The 20142-nt window shown below is 36.9% G+C and overlaps 2 protein-coding genes and 1 long non-coding RNA gene across 3 annotated transcripts; 1 reads left to right on the top strand and 2 right to left on the bottom strand.

Moving 5' to 3' along the window:
• Positions 1-1219: 1219 nt before the first annotated feature.
• On the top strand, positions 1220-16195 carry LOC120108441 (vacuolar-sorting receptor 1-like). Its single transcript, XM_039122051.1, has 12 exons — positions 1220-1697; positions 6250-6942; positions 7221-7309; positions 7473-7542; positions 7610-7693; positions 7801-7877; positions 7952-8033; positions 14099-14181; positions 14334-14400; positions 14730-14858; positions 14946-15055; positions 15688-16195. The coding sequence occupies exons 1-12, from the start codon at positions 1382-1384 to the stop codon at positions 15787-15789; spliced, it is 1902 nt and encodes a 633-aa protein (XP_038977979.1). The 5' UTR covers positions 1220-1381; the 3' UTR covers positions 15790-16195.
• A 1979-nt stretch (positions 16196-18174) lies between these two features.
• Positions 18175-18830, bottom strand: LOC120108440. The gene is made up of 3 exons (XR_005509794.1): positions 18633-18830; positions 18469-18534; positions 18175-18249 (listed from the first exon to the last, which is right to left on the bottom strand). It is a non-coding gene; the product is annotated as an uncharacterized LOC120108440 (long non-coding RNA).
• Positions 18831-18857: 27 nt separating this feature from the next.
• LOC120108442 lies at positions 18858-19770 on the bottom strand (the record flags this gene model as incomplete). The annotated part of the gene is made up of 2 exons (XM_039122052.1): positions 19117-19770; positions 18858-19007 (listed from the first exon to the last, which is right to left on the bottom strand). Coding segments are annotated over exons 1-2 (771 nt in total), but the record flags the coding sequence as incomplete, so codon positions are not given.
• Positions 19771-20142: the final 372 nt, after the last annotated feature.

Below are 20142 nucleotides of genomic sequence, written 5' to 3'. Positions count from 1 at the left end.
TTGGAAGATTGCACTATAAAATTTATTTTTAAATTAAAATTATAAATTTGAACTTTTTTTTTGGTAGGACGGACGAATCATACATATCTAGTATGAATATATTTCATAAAGTCAAAATATCCCGAAGCCGAAGTGGGATGGAAGGCAAACCAGTCTACAAGATAGAGTGCTGACCTACATAGAAAGCAATCCAATCGGCCACCCTATTGGCTTCTATGTAAATGTGTTTGGCCATCAAGGACGCACAATCCTTGGAACTCCTCCGAATGTCATGTAGAAGTGGGTGGGCAACAGCTGACCTTGCCTGTCCTTGAATTCACCCAACCAGCATCGCCAAGCCACCTTCGACAATAATGCAATCAGCTCTCAAAACCCATATCGTAAAGGCAATACTAGCCCAAGTTGTTCTCAGCTCCGCCTCAGATATGAGGTCTAAAAGATCAGCATACCATCTGCGGCCACTAAGCTTGAATCCAAGCCTCAGATAACAAAACCCGCTCCCCTACACCCGCCACCATATTGTTATTGAAATTGACCTTGAGGAAACTCCGATACGTGGGCTCTTAGGTAAAAAAACATCACCTAGATTGCTGTAGAAGTAAAAAGGAAGCTCCAAATATCTCGAGCAGTAGAGATATGGATAATCTCAACAGCCTATATCAAGACCCTCCCCAAACGAACCTCGCTGTGCCCTCGAAAACGAAACTATTTATGGCCAGCCAAAAATCTTGGTAGGCAACGAAGGTGGCCTCAAAGATGAAATTGATCTCCGCGGGACACGCAAGAGATAGGAACAGGGAGCCATTCATAATGACACAGATAGAGACAAGCAAACATAACGAGTAATTTTTTTATTAATAAACAAGGACACCAATTCTAAAGAGCACCATTATTACTAATAACTAGGAAAATTTTATATTAATAAACAAGATTTCAGGGATTTACATGCAAAACAATTTAAGAAACAACTATAAATAAAATATTTGAAATAAAAAAAATCCAGGCCTTTTACCTTCAACATGCCCAAAACGTGAGTCACGGACGGTGGGCCAGACCGAACCCATAAACTCGCGAGGATCAACTCCCAAGACCCGTTTTCAACTCCGACGACCAAAAGTGATAACAACAAACGGTTACGATGAAAACATCCACCCAAATCTCCGTGCTACTTAAGTAACGAAGAAAGAAGAAACCAGCTCCAGTACGCCTTTTCTCCCTCGCTAGTCGCTCCTTCCCTCCCTCCCTCCCACGCCTCCCCCCTCGGGCTCCCAAAACTCTCTGTTTTCGATCAAAACCCTCTGTTTTCGATCCACGCCAATCTCTTTTAATTATCTTGTTCCCATCGCTCTACTTCTCTCCGGCTTCGGTTGGGTCGGGGAAGATGGGCCGATCGGACGGGCTCCTCCTAGGGTTTCTCTTCGCGGTTTGGGGGCTGGGGCTGGGGTTTTTGGCCTTGCCGGCGGCGGGGAGGTTCGTGGTAGAGAAGAACAGCCTGATGGTGACCTCGCCGTCCGAGATTCGGGGGAAGCACGACAGCGCCATCGGCAACTTCGGAATCCCGCAGTACGGCGGGAGCATGGCGGGCACGGTGGTGTACCCCAAGACCAACAACTACGCCTGCAAGGAGTTCTCGGCTTCGGATTTGTTCAAGCCCAAGCCGGGGGCGCTCCCCAACTTTCTTCTTATCGATCGTGGAGGTAAGCCTTTCCGATTCCCTAGTGTTCTCGAAAAGGAACGGTTGAAGTGCGAATCTTGTACAGATTTCTGTTGGCATTCAATTTGCTGCTTTTAAAAGCACAGGCTTTTCTTTAGCGGTTGAAAGGCATAAGCTTTGGATTGGAAAGATGTGCATGAACTGTAATATGATGGGGTGACACTTATTTGATGTTCCATGATAACTGCGGTTAATTTATATATGCTGAGTTTGCCCCCCTCTTTTTGATGTTTGATTTGATTGAATTTTCCTGGAAGTTTGTTTATTGGGAAGTTGGTATCCAAATCAACTTTTAGCTGGCGAAGTGACCTGCAACAGATGGAAGTTGCATGGAGTGATTTTTACTGTTGCATTAGGTTGTTTGTGGACTAAAGACCTTGTCAATCAACATAGGATTTTTTTTTTTTTCTTTTGATGCAAAAGATTGTGGGTGGGGGGGTGGAGTGGTACCTGAACATAAAATGCTTAGGTTACTTAATATTGTGAACAAATAACACATAAGGGTACTGGATAGATATTACATTTGTCTTCCATTTATTTGTAGGAGTTTCCATTAGAGGCACTGAATCACATGTCATGCCAGCATTTGTTAGTTCACAACCTACATATCATACTGTTCTAAATAGTCATGTGATTTGAACTGAAAGGCATAACCATGCATGTAACTATACTAACCATATGATTGAGAAAATTGTCCCTTGTGACAACTCAAGAATGGATATTTTTTTGATATATTTATGTATCTAAGCCGAACAATTTATTCATCAAAAAAAGAAGATTAAGTAATGGGTGGTTCAAGTTAAATGAATGAGATATCTAGAGACACTATAAGGTCCATTTACTAGCATCATGCAAGATGGATTATGTGTGCTTGTGGATAGGTACCTAAACTAAAAAAAACTTTGGTGGCATCTTGATATTTTTGGGAATTTTGCTAAAAGTAGCAATAGGAAAGTGAGAGCTTGTAAGTTCAAAGATTATCAAAGAGATGAATAGATCCTTTAAGCAGCACGGAATTCTGGGGAGAGGAGGGGAAACTTGGAGTGTTAATTCATATTATTTATTTATTTATTTTTAAATACTGGGTTTTAGGAGGATTTTTCTGTGATCTCAAGTAGGTTATATGAATCAGTAATATAAAGCCTGTTTGAGAAAGATTAGTAGGTTTTATTGTCCATTGATTAGGTTTCTGTTTTTCTGTTGACCTGCTAAAGTGGTTTACCTTGACAGCTATCTTAGCCTTGAGTTGACTTTGTTACTCCTCTAGGAAGGGTTGAGCCCAAGCTTCATTTTTTTCCAAAAAAAATATTACAGGTGGTTTGTAATTCCGATATCAATTGTTAGTGGGAAGTGGGCGTGCATCAAGAAATTGGAAAACTCAATCAGTGTTTTGCTTAGAAACCTTAGATATGTGAAGAGCAAGTTGAAGGAATTGGGGATTGGATGTGCTTAAGATGTCAATGGAATTTGAAGTATAAATTTTCAGAACATTTGCAATTTTGGCATTAAGGTGAGATGCAGGAAATATTAGATTTGAACAGACCCAAAAGGGAGGAACTATTGATTTGAAAAGAGAGTAAAAGTGACCTAAAGAGGAAAAAAATTGCTTTGAGGCTTAAATCAAAGTTAATTTAGCTTATAGTGAGAGAGAGTGAAATTGAATGTTAAAGTGGTGAACAAAAGGATCATGGTATTCAGAAATATATTTGCTTAGATATAGAGAAAGGGGTGTTAAGCTATAATTCTTGAGATGAGGGGACAACAGTGAGAACGAGGATTTTACGGCAGAATAGATGAAAGATGCATGTTCCATACTTTAGGAGAAGAAAGTCCCTAAATAGCTATACCCTTGTTGCCTAATCCAGAACTCTACATAATATGAAAGGCAAAGTGATGAATCTTCTTAACCTTTTAACAAAGAATTTCCCTTAAAAGAATTTTTGTGCTGCTTAATATTCTCTTGAAAGGAAGAAGTCATGGATAGGAAGGATGATCGACCAATATGTTAGGCGGTGTTTAGCATCAATTTCAATTTCAATTTCTTACAAGCTAAAAATATTTGTTTTTTTTTCTTTCTGAAAACTGAAAACCCAAAACTTGTTTGGTAGTCACTAATTGCATTTGCTGGCGGTGGTGGTGTTGGAGACAATGGTGACAGCCACTGGTTAGTGGCCAATGGTCAATCAATGGTGGGGGTGGTGACAAGTGGGGGGTGACAAGGTTGGTGATAATGGAGGCAATGGTGGTTATGGGTGGGTTCAGTTTTCAAAAGCTTTGAAACTAGAATTTTAGTTTCTGCAATTTCTAGTATCTGAGAAAGAGTTTTCAAAAAACTGAAAATAGAAATTGGGTTACTAATCATCATTTTTGCCTCACTTTCTTTTTCTTGAAAAACTGAAAATTAGAAATGCGAAGTGATGCCAAACAGGGCCTTAGTTAAGCAAAGTGTTTTAAAGAGGTTGAGAAGGAGTTTGGGTCTGTGAAAGAAATTTCCCTTTGTTGAAGTTAGGTGCATGGGTAACAAGTTTCTACCCACTCACGGTTGCATTACTGCTCAAGTCAATAAAGGCAAGGTTGGTTTCTGTTGCGGAAGTGACCCTCATAGAGAATGATTGATTCATGAAAAAAATAGTTTTGGACAGAGATGACTAAGGTGGATGATGAACAATTGTTATGACATCTTCCTTCCGTGAGCTTGTTGATGACCCATCCACAGGTTTCTTTTGCAAAATGATCCCATTTCCTCTTCATTTTCTTTAATGTGGTCTCTACAATGTTCATTAACTTAATTTCATTGTGCTCGAGGGGGGAAGAGTTAAAGAAAATCTTGTAACAGGAGCTTTATGATTGCAAGGACATTCAAGTATCTTACATGTAAATCCAAATAGTGCCCGCATCTTCGTGAGGATTATCGTTCATAATTTTGGATATTGGGAAGGAACGGGTAACGCCATATATTATGCAAATGGTGGTTGAAATATGTTATTGGGAAGAAAGGCTTGTAAGACATTGGTATATAGGAGCATATGAATGGATTGGCATTCGGTGGTTTTATAAAATATGTCATGAGAAAAGAAATCTAGAAGTGGAATTGAGCACAAGATGGGGAAGCATGATAGGGTAAATTTGGCTTGACCGATAATGCGTCTAGTTCTCCTTGACATCATTTGCCCCTAAGCTATTATCTACTATGCTAATCCTTGGGCGAAGGCTTGAGATGATTGGTCGATGGCGTTTATAGTATAATGTGTAGATATTCTCAAGAGAGATCTTAGTCGGATAAATGAGGTGGGAAAAAATTGCTGCATTTTCTTTGATGAAGACTGGTGAGGGAAGAACAATTCTTGTATGTGGAGACAGGATATTAAGCCAACTCCACTGGTTTTTGGTGTTGAAAAGTTGCTCCTTGGTTTTATGAGCTTGATTTCTAACAATTGAGGTCGGCTCCTTGGTTGTCTGGAAAGATCAAATATCATGACTAGAAGTTGTAAAAATCTGCTTAATCCTTACATGGATCCTTCTTAACTTGGTGGTCTGCTAATGTGCTCCATAATTGACCTCATGGTGAGAAAGGCTTGGATGATGATGTAATGGTGTCTACTATCCCAATTTGGAAGGAGTCGCATGTGTATTATCTCTTTGTTCTCCGTATGGTGGTACAGCATCTATTTTGTTTGGTTGTTACCAGTTAGACTCCTTTTATTAGCTTATTGGTCTAGAGGCTTGCAGTTTCCTAATGTTCTTTTGCCTTTTCCTTTGCTGTTATTTTTCATCTTATCATGAAGGCGGTGGAACTACCTTTTGATATCTAGTAACACCGACTTAATTTTTTCAATTAAAAAGATTAGGTCAGTCTATAACATCTGAACAAATAATTGCATGTGACAAAATTATTAACACCCCAATTCTTTGTCAAAAGTCTTTTAGAAGATTTTTAACATGCCTTGGAGTTGCAATTCACTTCAAGAAGGACTACGTTGTCAAAGTTGGAAAATCATCCAAAAAATTAGTCTATATTTATAATCATGAATTATATAAAAAAAGTCATTATTTTATTGCAATGAACTCATTTTTCTCATATAAATTTAATGTTTATCATCATCTAATGCACTAATATTTCATAAGCATTTTTTAAAAGAAATATTTTAAAAAATAAATCTTAGATTCTAGATTTAGTATAAATTTCCAATTAATGCAGTCGTGTGGAAAAACAGGTTTATGTGGATTTCAAGCAAAAAAAGGGATTAAAGAATTAGCTTTTCCTTTCATAAGTAACTTAGCATTGTCTTGTGGTATGTATTCCATATTCCATATTCCATTAGATATTGGCGATGCACACTGATATTTTGCAATATAATTAAGCTGTGGCTCTATGTAATATTGATATTCAGTAACCCCCAAAGCTGGTAGACATCATCCTGTGCTGCATATCACCTTTACATATTTTAACCCAAGTTTAAATGCTAACAAGTTTTTTCTTTTCAAAGGTGTTTCCTGTGTATTATATTTGTATTGATTACTCTATTCTTTGACAGAATGTCTTTTTGCTAAGAAGGTTTGGAATGCTCAGAATGCTGGTGCCTCGGCAGTGCTTGTTGTCGATGACAAGGATGAACCACTGATTACAATGGATCTGCCTCGAGAGGATGATGAAGCTGCAAAATATATTCAGAACATAACAATTCCCTCTGCACTCATTGATAAAAATTTTGGTGAAAAGTTAAAGAAGGCTGTTCGTAGTGGTGAAATGGTCAATGTGAACCTTGACTGGAGAGAAGCTGTTCCACATCCAGATGATCGTGTGGAGTATGAGTTATGGACTAATAGCAATGATGAGTGTGGGCCTAAATGCAACATGCTGATGGATTTTATAAAGGAATTTAAGGGTGCAGCTCAACTACTTGAGAAAGGTGGTTACAGTCAGTTTACACCCCATTATATAACATGGTATTGTCCTCAGCCATTCATTTTTAGTAAACAGTGCAAGTCCCAGTGCATCAATCATGGGAGGTATTGTGCACCTGATCCTGAGCAGGATTTCAGCACTGGTTATGAAGGAAAGGATGTGGTTGTTGAAAACCTGAGACAGCTCTGTGTGTTCAAAGTTGCAAATGAAAGTAAAAAACCCTGGATCTGGTGGGATTATGTGACTGATTTTCACATTAGGTGCCCGATGAAGGAGAAAAGATATAACAAGGAGTGTGCTGATGCTGTTATCAAGTCATTAGGTTGGTTTATTTTCGAAGTTGACTAATATAATTTAATTGGTCTGACTTAACATGATAGGGAGGTGCTATAATTCCAGTTCTATTATTATGCCTAAAAAATCCTCTTTCATACTTCGCATATGAAAATATATCTAAGATGGTCTGATATGTTAGAGCACTAGGTTTGCTATGGTGTGTGACACCATGAATGTAAATTTGGTAGCAATTTCCATTACAATATCTAAAAGCATCAATTTATCGGTTAGTAGGACAATTATAATATTCTTACATTTAAGCAGGGCTAGATGTCAAGAAGATAGAAAAGTGCATGGGAGATACAAATGCAGATTCTGAGAATCCAATTTTGAAAATGGAGCAAGATGCCCAGGTCAGTATTTCATTATGTATTTGGTAGATTGATCTGTCAAATCTGTTATGAACTTATGATGAATTTCATACTCTGAAATTGATGCCTATATAATTCATTCTGAGTTTGTATTGCTAATTAAATTCCCCACCTAAATGTTAGACAATGAAAATTATTTGCACAGGTTGGAAAAGGTTCGAGGGGAGATGTTACCATATTGCCTACTCTTATTGTTAATAATCGACAATATCGAGGTTGGTCTTGGATACATTATTTATCTAATTTTTAGGCTATTACTGGTGCTAACATATAAAATTGCAGGAAAATTAGAGAAAAAAGCTGTCTTGAAAGCTACTTGTGCTGGCTTTGAGGAAACTACTGAGCCAGCTGTTTGTTTAAGTGATGGTAGGATCCCACAGCTGCCAAGTTATTTTAAAAATGTTTTTCCATTAACGTTGTAAAATTTTATATTTGAAGCATAGGTTTCTTATTTGTATACGCTTTCAATACAGATATACAAACAAATGAATGCCTGGACAATAATGGTGGATGCTGGCAAGATATAGCCTCCAACTTCACTGCCTGCAAGGTTTCAAGTGCTTAAGTGTATAGTTCACATGCTTCTGGTTGTTTCTCTGTCCTAATGGCCGGATTGCCTTTCAGGACACATTCCGTGGCAGAGTTTGCGAGTGTCCGGTGGTTGATGGTGTTCGTTTTAAGGGTGATGGTTATAGCCATTGTGAAGGTGATCTTTTTTTTTCTCTCCACATTTTAATTGAAGTCTAACATTTTAAATCCCAGTAATATGCTTGAGTAATCAATCCTATATCATTTGGACATCATCATCATTATTTTATTTTCATGAGCGAGTGCTTATCAAAGCAAAACCAAGTTTATGTAAAAAATTCATGTTATACTGGGGTTACAATCTATGGGTTTAATTGATAGGCAACTTTTAAGTTCACAAAGATATTACCTTACTGTTTCTGTTGCATCTTTTGATCACTTTTTCATTTCTTTCTTGGTATTTGAATGTATCAATCAGCTGCTGGTGCATGCTAAATGAAACTGATTATCTCCTGAAAAGGGATACTCTCATTTTGCACAGCTGATTGGTGGTACTTTGTTGAATTCGTGCATTTCTTTTCTAGCTTGTAAACTGATCAGTATAAACCATACACGATGTGCCTATGAACTCATAAAACAGAAAAAAATCTTCCAAAAATAACTAAGGGCCTGCTTGGTATTCCTTTTGTTTTCTGTTTTGGTTTTCAAAAACCGAAGAGGAAAATGAACTAGACTGAAAAGCTTGTATGATGAAACCCTGTTGTTTTCTTGAATTGTTTGTAAACTCTTTGGACCTTTTGGTAGCAAAGAGTTATTGCTTTAAAACAAAGAATGAAACTAAAAGCAAGGAACAACAGAAGTTTTGTTCAAATGCTACCTTCAAAATCAATCTCCATGCGATATTTGACTATTTTGTAGAGAAACCAAAACAAAAAAAGAACAAGAATACCAAACAGACCCAAAATATTGTACTATGAAGAATTCCCAGAGGCATAAATTGTCCAACCTCAACCTTTATGAAATTGAAACTACTCAAGCGGTCAAGCCAGATACTCTGAGGTTGTACATTTTATATACAATATTTCTGCTGTTATTTACGTTTATATGTGGTTCTATTGAAGCACAAATTAATTACAGAGCACTTGGTAATGATTCTAGATGTTTTAGAGCCTTTGGGTTTGAGAAAGGGTATATTTGTTGGAGAATTAGTGTTTTGAGGTATCAAGATCTGTTATATTTATTGAAGAATAAAAAGATGGTTAAAGGGTATATTGCAACTTATTGAAATTGTGCATCTCAAATCTAATAATAAACGGTATGTGATGCTCAAGTATATGTTTACCCATAACAGTTGGAGCTCATTTCTATGTTTGGAGCAAGGGAGAAAGGAGGCGGAGCAATGACAATTAACTAAGATCCTACCAATGCAAAATGACAAAACTTATGTTCAGCCTTTTGATAAGCTAGTTATAATGCACGTGCAAATGCACATGGTTGCTAGTAAAGATTTAGATATATGACAAATTTTAAAAAGATGTTAGTATGGATTATGTGCTAATATACCAAAGTCTTTGGTCGGAGGGCAGGAAAGAACTTGTTTTTGCTAATCAGCAAAACAAAAGTGACAAAAAGTGGACTCCAACAAAGCACTATCTGCCAAGCTGTTATGGACATTGAAACCAGAGGAGAGAGGGCTTTGGAGAGATACTCATGGGGATGGCAAGAAAAAAGGATCAATGTGTAAAGGATTTTTTATGTTATATTCTTAATGTTCATGGGCTTAAGTTTTTCTATGACCAACGAATCATTATGAAATTGAATTTTGAAGTATATGGGACTCTTTTAATGCATAGAGTCATGGCAATCCCAAGTTGAGGAGAGTTTTTCCCTTGGCCTCTTTTCTAGAGTCCATCAGCATTAGGATCCTTCTTGTAGAAGTTCAGCATGATAAACTTCTAAAAGAGATATTTAATTAGGCTTATAATGAGAATTGAAAACTTGGAAAACATGGCCACTTTTATATAGTGGTAGGATAACTCATCTTTTCTGACAGTCTAAAATGCCTAAAAGTTACAATTCAAATGCTTTGCAGGTTTCTGCAAAATGCATCAAGTGGTCACAGAACCACTTCAGTAGTGCAACACATAAACCAGTGGATATTTGTCAGTTCTGGTTGAAGAAACGACACTAATCTCAGAAACATCCGAACCAACCAAAGAGCTGTAACTTATTGTCAGTCAACCTTATGATTATCAACTAACAGATCAAGTGAAAAAATGAAGTGGAAAAAGAGATTAGATGATCTTGTGGAATAGAAAAGCAAGTATATGGTGATCTAGTGCTTAATTGATGCTGATACTTGGCATATTTATACGGCCAACTGCCATTCTGGGCTTGCCTCTGTTTCAAGGAGTAAGAGTCCTCATCAAATGAGTGAATGTAAGCCCCTTCTCTCATCAAGTCAAAATTGAGACGATACAAAGGGATTTTGAGCCCAAAATAGGTAGGACAAGAGGAGGAAGTGAGAGAGAATAAAGGAGCAATATGCAGGACTAATTGGGGATGGTCTGCAATGTTTGCGAGGAACTACAGGAAGGATCTAATTAGGGTTAGGTCTAACATTGCTCACTATCCCAAACATATATATGGACATCAGTGATCGATCTTTGAGACGAAGGGCAAGTAGATGGTCAGATTGATCCAACCTAATGTTTGGTGATTGGAAAGGATAGGAGAAACAATGTTCTAAAACAAGGTTTGCCGAACCTATACCATGTGCCGTACCGGTCGCTGACCTATACGGTATGACATGGTGTACTGATCATCTGATAAGTATTCCATTTTCTTTTTTTTCTTTTTTTCATTTTTTTAGTTTTTTAATTTATTTTTATTTTTAGTATTATTTTTATCATTATGATTGTTTGATTTAGTATTTTGATGTTGTTTTATGTCTTTTTTGTCATCAAATGGACTTGAAGTACAATTAAAGTACTTATATTTGAATATACATATAATATAACAAATGGAGTCTCTTTAATGGACTTAAAGTATAAAATATGTACCGATATCTAAAATTTTGTTGAATGTCTATGATGTCCAATTAGTTTTGGCGCAAACTAGATGCAGATTTTTTTAAAGCTTTGTTTTGGTGTTAGCTATTATATTGTTGTCATTTTTTTATTTATTCAAGTACGTAAGCTATGTAGTGTCAATTTGAATTGTTTTTCTTTTCTTGAGTTAAAAGAGGGGATAGATAATAAATATAACATTTGACAGGCCAAGGCTTCTGAGAAGGCCTTTATTGTGTGTGTCACAAAGATTATTTTGAATTATAGCGCATTTCAAAAGAATGATATTTTTACATAAAATAAATACATCTCATAATTACATCAAGGGTGCGAATTGGCTCAATTGGTAATATCACTGGGTGTTGGATTCCAGTAACCTAGGTTTGAGCCTGCCCCCATGCTGATTTTGGTCAATCTTCCTCCTACCACAATTTTTCAAGAAATAAAAATGATAGAAAAATCCATGGCTATATGCATTTGATTCAATAGCCCCTTCACCTCAAATATATGAGAAAGTAATTCCTAAAACAAATGTACTTGGGGGTTTACTAAAACATAAAGAAAACTATGTGATTGTTCTATGCACTTAAAAGGCTCCACGTCTACTAAATATATTGTTTTTAACAATTAAAGTCAAGAAGTAATAGCACTGTAATTGATATTATTCTTCAAGAAAGCAGAAATATTATTGTAACTGGAAATAAAACTTTCAGGAAGGCAATAAAACTGGCAATCTGTTCTCAAACTTCGTTTAGCCTCTTGGAAAGACTTAGCTCCTCCTTAAAAGGCCTCAGCACATTCCTCCCTTATGTTTAAAATTGCATTTCATTTTCTTTTTTCTATGTTTCTGAGATTCTGCTCCGAAACTTTTGTAACCTTCATTCCCTTACTGAAGTTTGGTGGAGTGCTTACTTCATTTTCTATTAAAAAAAGAAATAATTTAGCCTAAAACTTGTCGAAACTATGCAATAAATAATATGTATCAAGGTTTGCCAAACCAGTACTAGAACCCGTATCGGTTAGCGAACAGCTCGGTACGGTATCAGTTCGGTATCATACCGACACGGTATGCCAAGGCATGCCAATTCTGAATTGACACGCCAAATCTTTTTTAAAGCTTTTTAAGTTTGATTTATTGGTAATTATTTTTTTTCATTTTTTCAATCATTTTAAGTATAATTTAATGTTTTTTGATTTTTTTTAATGTTTCTATGATTCCGACATAACCTAAATGATGCATCTTGTTGTTTTAAAATGGTACAAAATATAAAATGATTAGTGAGATGTTGCATGCTACAAGAAGCAACATGAAATATCCTAAAATCAATTAATGTGATACAAAATACAAAACGATACAATCAATTACATATATTTAAAGTACAATATACATATTGATATTTAAAATCTCGTTGGGTGGAAATGCTTCTCGTAGATATCCAGATCATTAGCATAATCAGAAGGCATATCAACCCATCCCTCTAACTAAACAACATTGTAGTCTTGTACACTCATCCTATAAAGAACGCACTCTGGATTATAAGAATATCTCGCTGAAGTTCTAGCTCTGAGAGATGTCCTTTGGCTGATAATACGGCTATGGAGGAGCCCATCCGAATATGCCAGCAGCAAAATTTGACCTCTAAGATGCTTCGGGCTACATAGGATAGTTGCCATCGGAAGACAATGCCTCAGACGTACCATATCCATATCCGTATCTATATAGGTCATAGGTGCGGCGCCTACGGCTGCGGATGATAGGATCTAATATACAGCCACCACCTCTACCGACAGCCTTCCTAACTGAGGAAGTTCTTCTGAACTCTAGATCGCAAAACTGGAGCCCGACACGTAGTGTGAGGGCCCAAATCGAGCCATATGTCTGGCCACCTCATCCTGCTGCCACTGTTCATCTAGGCTCGTCTGAATGACAACCAGGATCTGTCTCATCATCTGGAGCACACGCCTCATATGATTTTCTGGAGTGATAGAAAGGGCTCTGCCGCTCGGCAGTCCATCTCTAGCTTCTAGGAAACCCTCTACTTTGCTACTTTAAAATGAATGAAATGCTTTATCAGCAGCATTTCCGGTACATAGATACGTCGGGATAACTACCAGCTAGGTACTACTTCAACCTGGTTATCCTTCCACCATTGAACTATATGTTGCACTAGTTGCACTTCCAATGGTGCCAACTCAAGAGCATTTACCCATGATCCCAACCAATGTGTCGCTCTAGCCTCTTTCTTTAATAGTTCCATTCTTGCAGATTTATCAAGTAACTCGGTTTATCAATTATTTTAAAATAGCAAAATGTTATGATGATTAAAAAATATTTTTTACTTTAGAAAATACATCTAACTTATCTAATATATGGTACTAATTTTTCATATTTTTTGATTTATTTATATATTTTTAATAATTTTTAAATTTAAAAATATGTTTAAATACTATAAATTTTTAAAAAAAATTACTTCAGAAAATACTTCTAAAATATGTAATACGTACTACTAATTTTTTTATTTTTTTATATTAATTATTTTTTAATATAAAAATATTTTTTAAATATAAATATTTTTAAAAAATATTTTGAGCTCGGATCCATGTAGATATATATAGATTCTTGGTGAAATAAATATATATATATATATATATAGTTTTGAATTTCTCTTCTTCCATATGTCTTTTGTTCACCTTCCTTACACTGACGCTTGAGGATCACCTCCCAAACAAGGACACCTTTGACCCAGGACATGGATTCATTCCCCCACAAGATTTTTCCAGAAAATCTAAAATTATTTCAGATTTAAACATGAAAAAATGGATCTGAGCCTAATTTCTCATTCAATCATCCCAAACTTTTCTGCAGCAGAATGGCTATTATGAAAATTACTTAATGTTGTTATATTGCAATGTAACATGTTTCCAACAGCCATTGATTCTTTGTTATACACATTAGAGCATAACTCTTGTACCCAGAAACTATTTGAATGGCAATTAAATGCCATAATGATGGTAGTTGTAGAGGCTGGAAAACTTGAAGTCAGGTGATTAACTGGAGGAAATCTCTTATAGCGTACATCCTTATAATAGAAAATAACAGCTATCCTCTTTTTTGGATGCATGATTTCTCCATTCTACACTGTGACACCTTTTAATTAACTCCACTTCTCTGCAGCAATTGGTCCAGGAAGGTGCAGGATAAATAATGGAGGTTGTTGGCAGGAAACACGTGAGGGCAAGACCATCTCTGCTTGTCAGGTTGGTTCAGAGAGCTCTAGGTTGCAAAATACTGTTAATCAAATGCAGGGTTTAGGGACAGTGACTGATTAATTTTCATGATGGGCTATTTTTTCTTTTTTTTCTTTTTTTTTGAAGTGATTTCAGCAAATTCATGTTCTTGGTGTGTACAGGATGCTGGAGACAGCAAGTGCAAGTGCCCCACTGGATTCAAAGGAAATGGTACGAAAACTTGTGAAGGTAAGATGCTCAGTTGACTACTATTCATTACAATTATGTTGTATCAGATAATATATATATATATATTTAAATATATATGTGTATATACATATGTATATGTATACCTATATGTAGGTATCTATGTATATGTATGGATGTATAGTATATGTATGTATATTGCAGTCTTTCTTGCGGAAAACAATGCTCAAAATCAAGTAAATTTATTTGCTTCACACCTCAAGTAATCATATCAGCGTTTAATATTGCAAAAATAAATTTTCCTATATGTCAGATGGCAAAACCCTGACAAATTCTTCGCCCTATGCAACCATTTCATTTCTCATCCGCAGATATTGATGAATGCAAGGAGAAGACAGCATGTCAGTGCCTTGAATGTAGCTGCAAAAATACGTGGGGAAGTTATGAGTGCACTTGTAGTGATGGCCTTTTGTACATGAGGGAACAGGACATTTGCATAAGTGAGATTTGTAATTTAGCATATTAGTATATACTCACATCCTGGTAAAACTGTATTATTTGATATTGTTTGGATGGTTTATATGCAGGTGACAGTGCAAGTATGGCCAAGGCAACATGGATTGCTTTTTGGGTGATCCTAATACTCTCGGCTTTTGCTGCTTTGGGAGCATATATTGTGTATAAATATAGATTAAGAGTAAGTTCATAATAACCGGTCCATTATATTTAAATTGATTAATTTTGAAGTGGAGATTTTGTTCGATGTCTCTCTTTGGCTGATAGTTTGTGGTCAATAAAATTAGATGCAGTTCACCATATCAAATCTGTCCTTTATACTTTATATGAACTATTTCATCTAGAAAACCTCAAATTGGCATTTAATTGTTTGCCTTGGCTTAAACTGAATAGAAGGAAGGTTTTCCTATCTGCCAATTAGAGTGGAGTAGATTTAGAAGCCATCGTTGTGCAAAGGTGGCTTAGGATCTCGTGTGAAACCACGGAAGTTCTGCCGATATCACATTTTTGGCATAGAATCATTCATTTCTGACATTTAACATCTTTAGAATCAAGTAACTGCAAGTTAGTATGTCTGTGCTTCATTTTTTTAATGAATTTATTGGCACGATCTTGCTTCCAATAGCTGAAACTTTCTCCCTGCCTCCATTTTCTTGACACCCACTGAAAAGTTTGACGGGTCTCTGAGAATTGTTGTATATAACATCCCCCCTACTACATTGCTTTGACTTTTTGCTCATCTGAAAATTGTTGCTTTTAGGCTATCTATTTTGATAATTCTTGACTCTGCATACCTTTTGCTTTTCGTTGCAGTCATACATGGACTCGGAGATCAGAGCTATTATGGCACAATACATGCCACTGGACAGTCAAGGAGAGGTCCCAAATCATACCCATGAAGAAGATCGTGTCTGAAATGGAGGTTTGGTTTTCATGAAGAAGTACCTACTTATTCACTCTCTGCCCCTGCGAGAAAGATATAGAGGGCTTGGTGGACAAATAAAAGATGAAAGAGAGGAATGCCCATAGGAGGAACATTCAACATTATATAGATTCGTAAGGGCTGAGGAAAATTGTTTGCGACTTAGGATGGATTGAGCGTTGTAAAGATCTTTAATTTTGATCAAGACAGTACATGTATAGGTTTTTGTGCACATCATATCCCAAATCTTACTTGTAGTTTGATAACATAGCCAAAAGCATGAATACTCAACAGAAATTGTGCTTGGTGGTATGATGGCCTTTTTAGTTCATACGGCGATAGACCAGCATGACAATATTCTAATATTTTGTTTATTTATATGATTGTTCCTTGGTTGCATGAGCTGGAATTACAATATAGATTCTTATTCTTATCAGCACAAGACATTTATAAATTCTGGACTTAATCATCTCTATATATGTGATTTGACAACATAATTTATGGAAAAATTCTAGAGATGGTGCTCCATAGGATGGTTTCTTATTTCATACGTGTTGCCAGTGTACAAGTTTAAATTGCAACTAGTAAAGTAGATCAGTAGATTTTCCTGCTTGCTGACTGGACATGTGGTTTTCATTGGTAATCTCTTGTCGGAATTTGTCTTGGCGAATAATCTGGCATCATGTTCAAAGGATGCTCGTTCATAAATTTTACTCTAAAGCTGACCTCTATTCCATGTGAGGGCTTGGAATCGTAATGGTTGCCCTCCTCTCTCCCTCTCTCTCTCTCTCTCTCACCCCTTCACCAACGTTAATGTTCTTTTTAGGGGGACATCCATCCACACTATATATTTCGACATCTGTGCCTTTTGAGAATCTATGCCTTTTCTTATATATATATATATATATGCTAAAATTGGAATCCCTCCAAGCTGTTGCTTCCTAAATCTTTTGCCCAGTTTTCTCTAGCCATTCCCTCTGCATGCTGGCCTAACCATCATCTACCTCCTAGTTCTCCATATTATGTTTCCATGTCCACTATTGAACTCAAGCTTAAAGTCTGCAAACCATGCATGCCACAAAATTTGGAAGTGGTTGAGATATCAACTGGATATTCATTTCCATGGATATGTATACAAATTATAAATTGAAAGTATGGATATCGGATATAAGTTAGATAGTTAAACTTAATGTCATCAAATCAAAATTATCACAGAGTGGTAGGTAAATTAAGTCAATAACAATTTATTATGATTAGTTATTTATTTTTCTTAAAGGTTATATAGGATTATAAATAGAACCAGATAATGTAATACAAATTGAGTAATTGTCTATTCATGTCTATATCTATTTTTCATGAATATGAATATAGATATGGGTATTAGTTGGATGCTTAAATATGCATTCATATTTACATAGATTTGGATATGCATATGATGTTATCTAATCCACTTTCATCCTCATGCATGAATTTCATCTCAGTAATATATGGGTGGGTTTGCACCACTTGCTCCCCACCACCGCCGTGAGTTCAGACATGGTTGATGCCAATGGCAAGCTAAAACCTTTCCATGATCTTCAAAGCTATCACCGCTAGGTGAAGGCCGCATTCCAATACAGAGATTTCTCCCACATTCATTGGCTGAACCATTTTACATGGATTAGGCTAACCCTTAAACTATGGCTAAAATAACACTTTATAGAGCTTGTCCTACTCATTTTAATGACAAAAATAGAACCAAACGAAGCCCATAATGGACACAAAGGCTGCTAATTTTTGAAGAAATTTTACTGAATCAGGGATCAATCAACCTATTTTAATTATTAAGATTCAGTTTTAAGTGTAAGCATGGCTATTTAGGAGAGGGCTAACCCCCATTGTATAGCCCAATCCTGGTGAAACCCAAGTCGACCTGATGCCATTTATATTTTATGGGTCCATTCAGGGTTGTATAGCCGTAATCCGGAGTTGTAACTGTGATTAGCCTCCATTGGTCATTGCTATCTTGGAGGAAAGAGTTTTAGCAGTGCCAAGCTCATTTCAATAGGAAATTTTACATATAATGAACAGAAGAATTGGTGTCGATGTTTTGAAAGTGGGGGTTCACCCCATCTACATCCCACACTCAGAGATCGGTGTAAAAATCTCTGAGATACTGATCAATGTGATCATTAAGCTCAGTCCTCAGATAGAAGAATAGCTTATTTAGATGCACCTATTACTATGTAGTAATGAATCTATAAAAAAAAGAATAATGATATAATTTTGAGAGACTTGCAAACAACATAGATGCAGCACCATCTCTCTGGCTGTGAGTGCTAGTGCAATCTCAAAAGTCTTGAGTCCATTTGGATCTCACTGTTGAAGGTGGAGATATTGTTAGATCAAAGTCCAATGTTAATCCCATTGTAAGCGATGGGAGCATACATCCACAGCTCGTCCGAGCTCAAAAGCTGCACACATAAATTGGAGAAAAATTACTACAATTCAGATATCTTGAGTAAACTGGTTTAAATGCTAATTACATCAAACTACCTTGTCTTAGGATAAAAGAAAATGTATGGTTGTTAAGTCTTCAATAGATTTGGACTTGTTTATGAGCGTGTCCTTTAGTTTTGTGTTGTTGAATTTAGTTTGTACTTTAACACTAAAATGAGGCAGAGAATCCTCACCTTAATTTGGAGTTGGAGAAACTTCACATATTGAACTGCTTCTTCAAGCATTGTGCTAATGTCTACCTGTAAGATCATACCCATTTCAACTCACTAACTATCCGGCATTTTTCAATCTGAAAATTTTGTAGCAAAGCAGGACTAGTGCAGTAACCAAAACTTACTTTGGTCCCATTGGGAACCAAGTTCTGCAGGATCCTTAATCTCTTATTGATTCTTTCTCTCCTTTTCTGTTGAAATTATTGAAGTGGCAACGACATCAGAACCCCAAAAAGTTCGCAGCAGGATTATTGCACCATAGGTTTCAAATGAAATCCAAGTATTTACCCTTGCATAGAGGCTCTGGGGATCAGTCGCCGACCGCCGACCTGCTCTTGTTTTCCTCCTCCGATCAGCTCCTGGGAGGCATTTGAATCATCCTCCGAGCTGTAGCAGCTGGAGCTCTGCCCATTTAAGTCAGCATTGCTGTCTTCCTCATTGCCAGTACATACACTCTTTTGAGCTTTCTTAGACTGAGCATTCTTCCCCTTCTTAGGTACCTAATATATGTAGCACTCTCTTCATCAGAATATCTAGAAAGTACTCCAATGGAAACTTAGAGATCAGATATGTGTAGATTTGTAGTTAGAAAAGAAGTTGCACACTCACCAGTGTCGAGGCCCGAGCCTTCTTCTTAGGACTTCCAATCGAGGTGCCATCTTTTTCATTTGTAGTGGGCTGCTCAGCATCACTTACATGCATCCTTTTCTTGGCGGCTTGTGAGTTCTGATGAGAAGGAAGAGCAGGCACCGATGACTTCTCCTTTGAGACTCTGAATTCGTCGCTGCATGTCTTCTCTGTCGCACAAATTGGCTCATTGAATTGATGACAGGAAACAACAGCAAGGGATGGAGCAATGATTTGCTCTTTCTCAATGCTAAAATCCACTGTGGTGGTGGGACTGATGCTGATCTCTGGAACAGCATTAGAATCACTCAAGTAGCTGCATCCATTGTCAGCAAGGGGAAGAGAGAAACTACTAGTACTAGTGCTACTTGTCCCCTGAGAACAATAGTATGGATTGTAACTAGTTTCATGCAAACAATAATACTGATCAGCACCATGGTCCGGCCCAAAGATTGGTGGCATTTCGATGGTCGGGTCTTGATCAAGCTCATTCAGGAATTGGTGGCCACCTAGCAGGTGTGCAATCATCTCAGACTCCTCGGCCGACATCACTGCATCGAATGAGTTCCAGCTTGCTTCTGAGACCAATCCTTCAGGCTCCATTTCGGAGTTAGAAATCTAGGTGGTGATACAAAAGGAGGGACTCAAGGTGGAATGAGCACTGATAGAATGGCTTGGTGAGGCCTAACGAAGCTGATGATGGTGTACTTATAATGGTTGGTTTTAAAGAATGCGACAAGCATAGAGTTGGCTTCAGTTGGCAGAAAATCGTTTAGTTATCAATAATAAACATATTTCATAGTCCACCATGGGGGCGATACAGCTCAAAGAGTGCTAAATTCAGGCAATGATGGAATAAAAAAAAAGAGAAGGGTTTCTTTGCAGGAGAAGAACAAAATAGCTTATCTAAGACTTTGTGAAGTTGGCATTCACTGGGATTCATATAAGGGCTTCCAGGGTCTAAAGCGAATGATTGGAAAGGTGATAAGCTTATGATTAGGAGAGGCT

Source organism: Phoenix dactylifera, unplaced genomic scaffold, assembly GCF_009389715.1.
Source record: "Phoenix dactylifera cultivar Barhee BC4 unplaced genomic scaffold, palm_55x_up_171113_PBpolish2nd_filt_p 001336F, whole genome shotgun sequence".
NCBI lineage: Eukaryota > Viridiplantae > Streptophyta > Magnoliopsida > Arecales > Arecaceae > Phoenix > Phoenix dactylifera.
Note: the sequence above shows the minus strand (reverse complement) of the source record. Positions and strands in the feature narration are given on the sequence as shown.

Bases quoted from the DNA above. Each gene is read 5' to 3' on its own strand.
- LOC120108441 (XM_039122051.1), top strand. From the start codon at position 1,382: ATGGGCCGATCGGACGGGCTCCTCCTAGGGTTTCTCTTCGCGGTTTGG. The intron at 7,310-7,472 runs GTCAGTATTTCA...TTATTTGCACAG, and splicing joins AAATGGAGCAAGATGCCCAG to GTTGGAAAAGGTTCGAGGGG. The intron at 7,543-7,609 runs GTTGGTCTTGGA...ATAAAATTGCAG, and splicing joins TAATAATCGACAATATCGAG to GAAAATTAGAGAAAAAAGCT.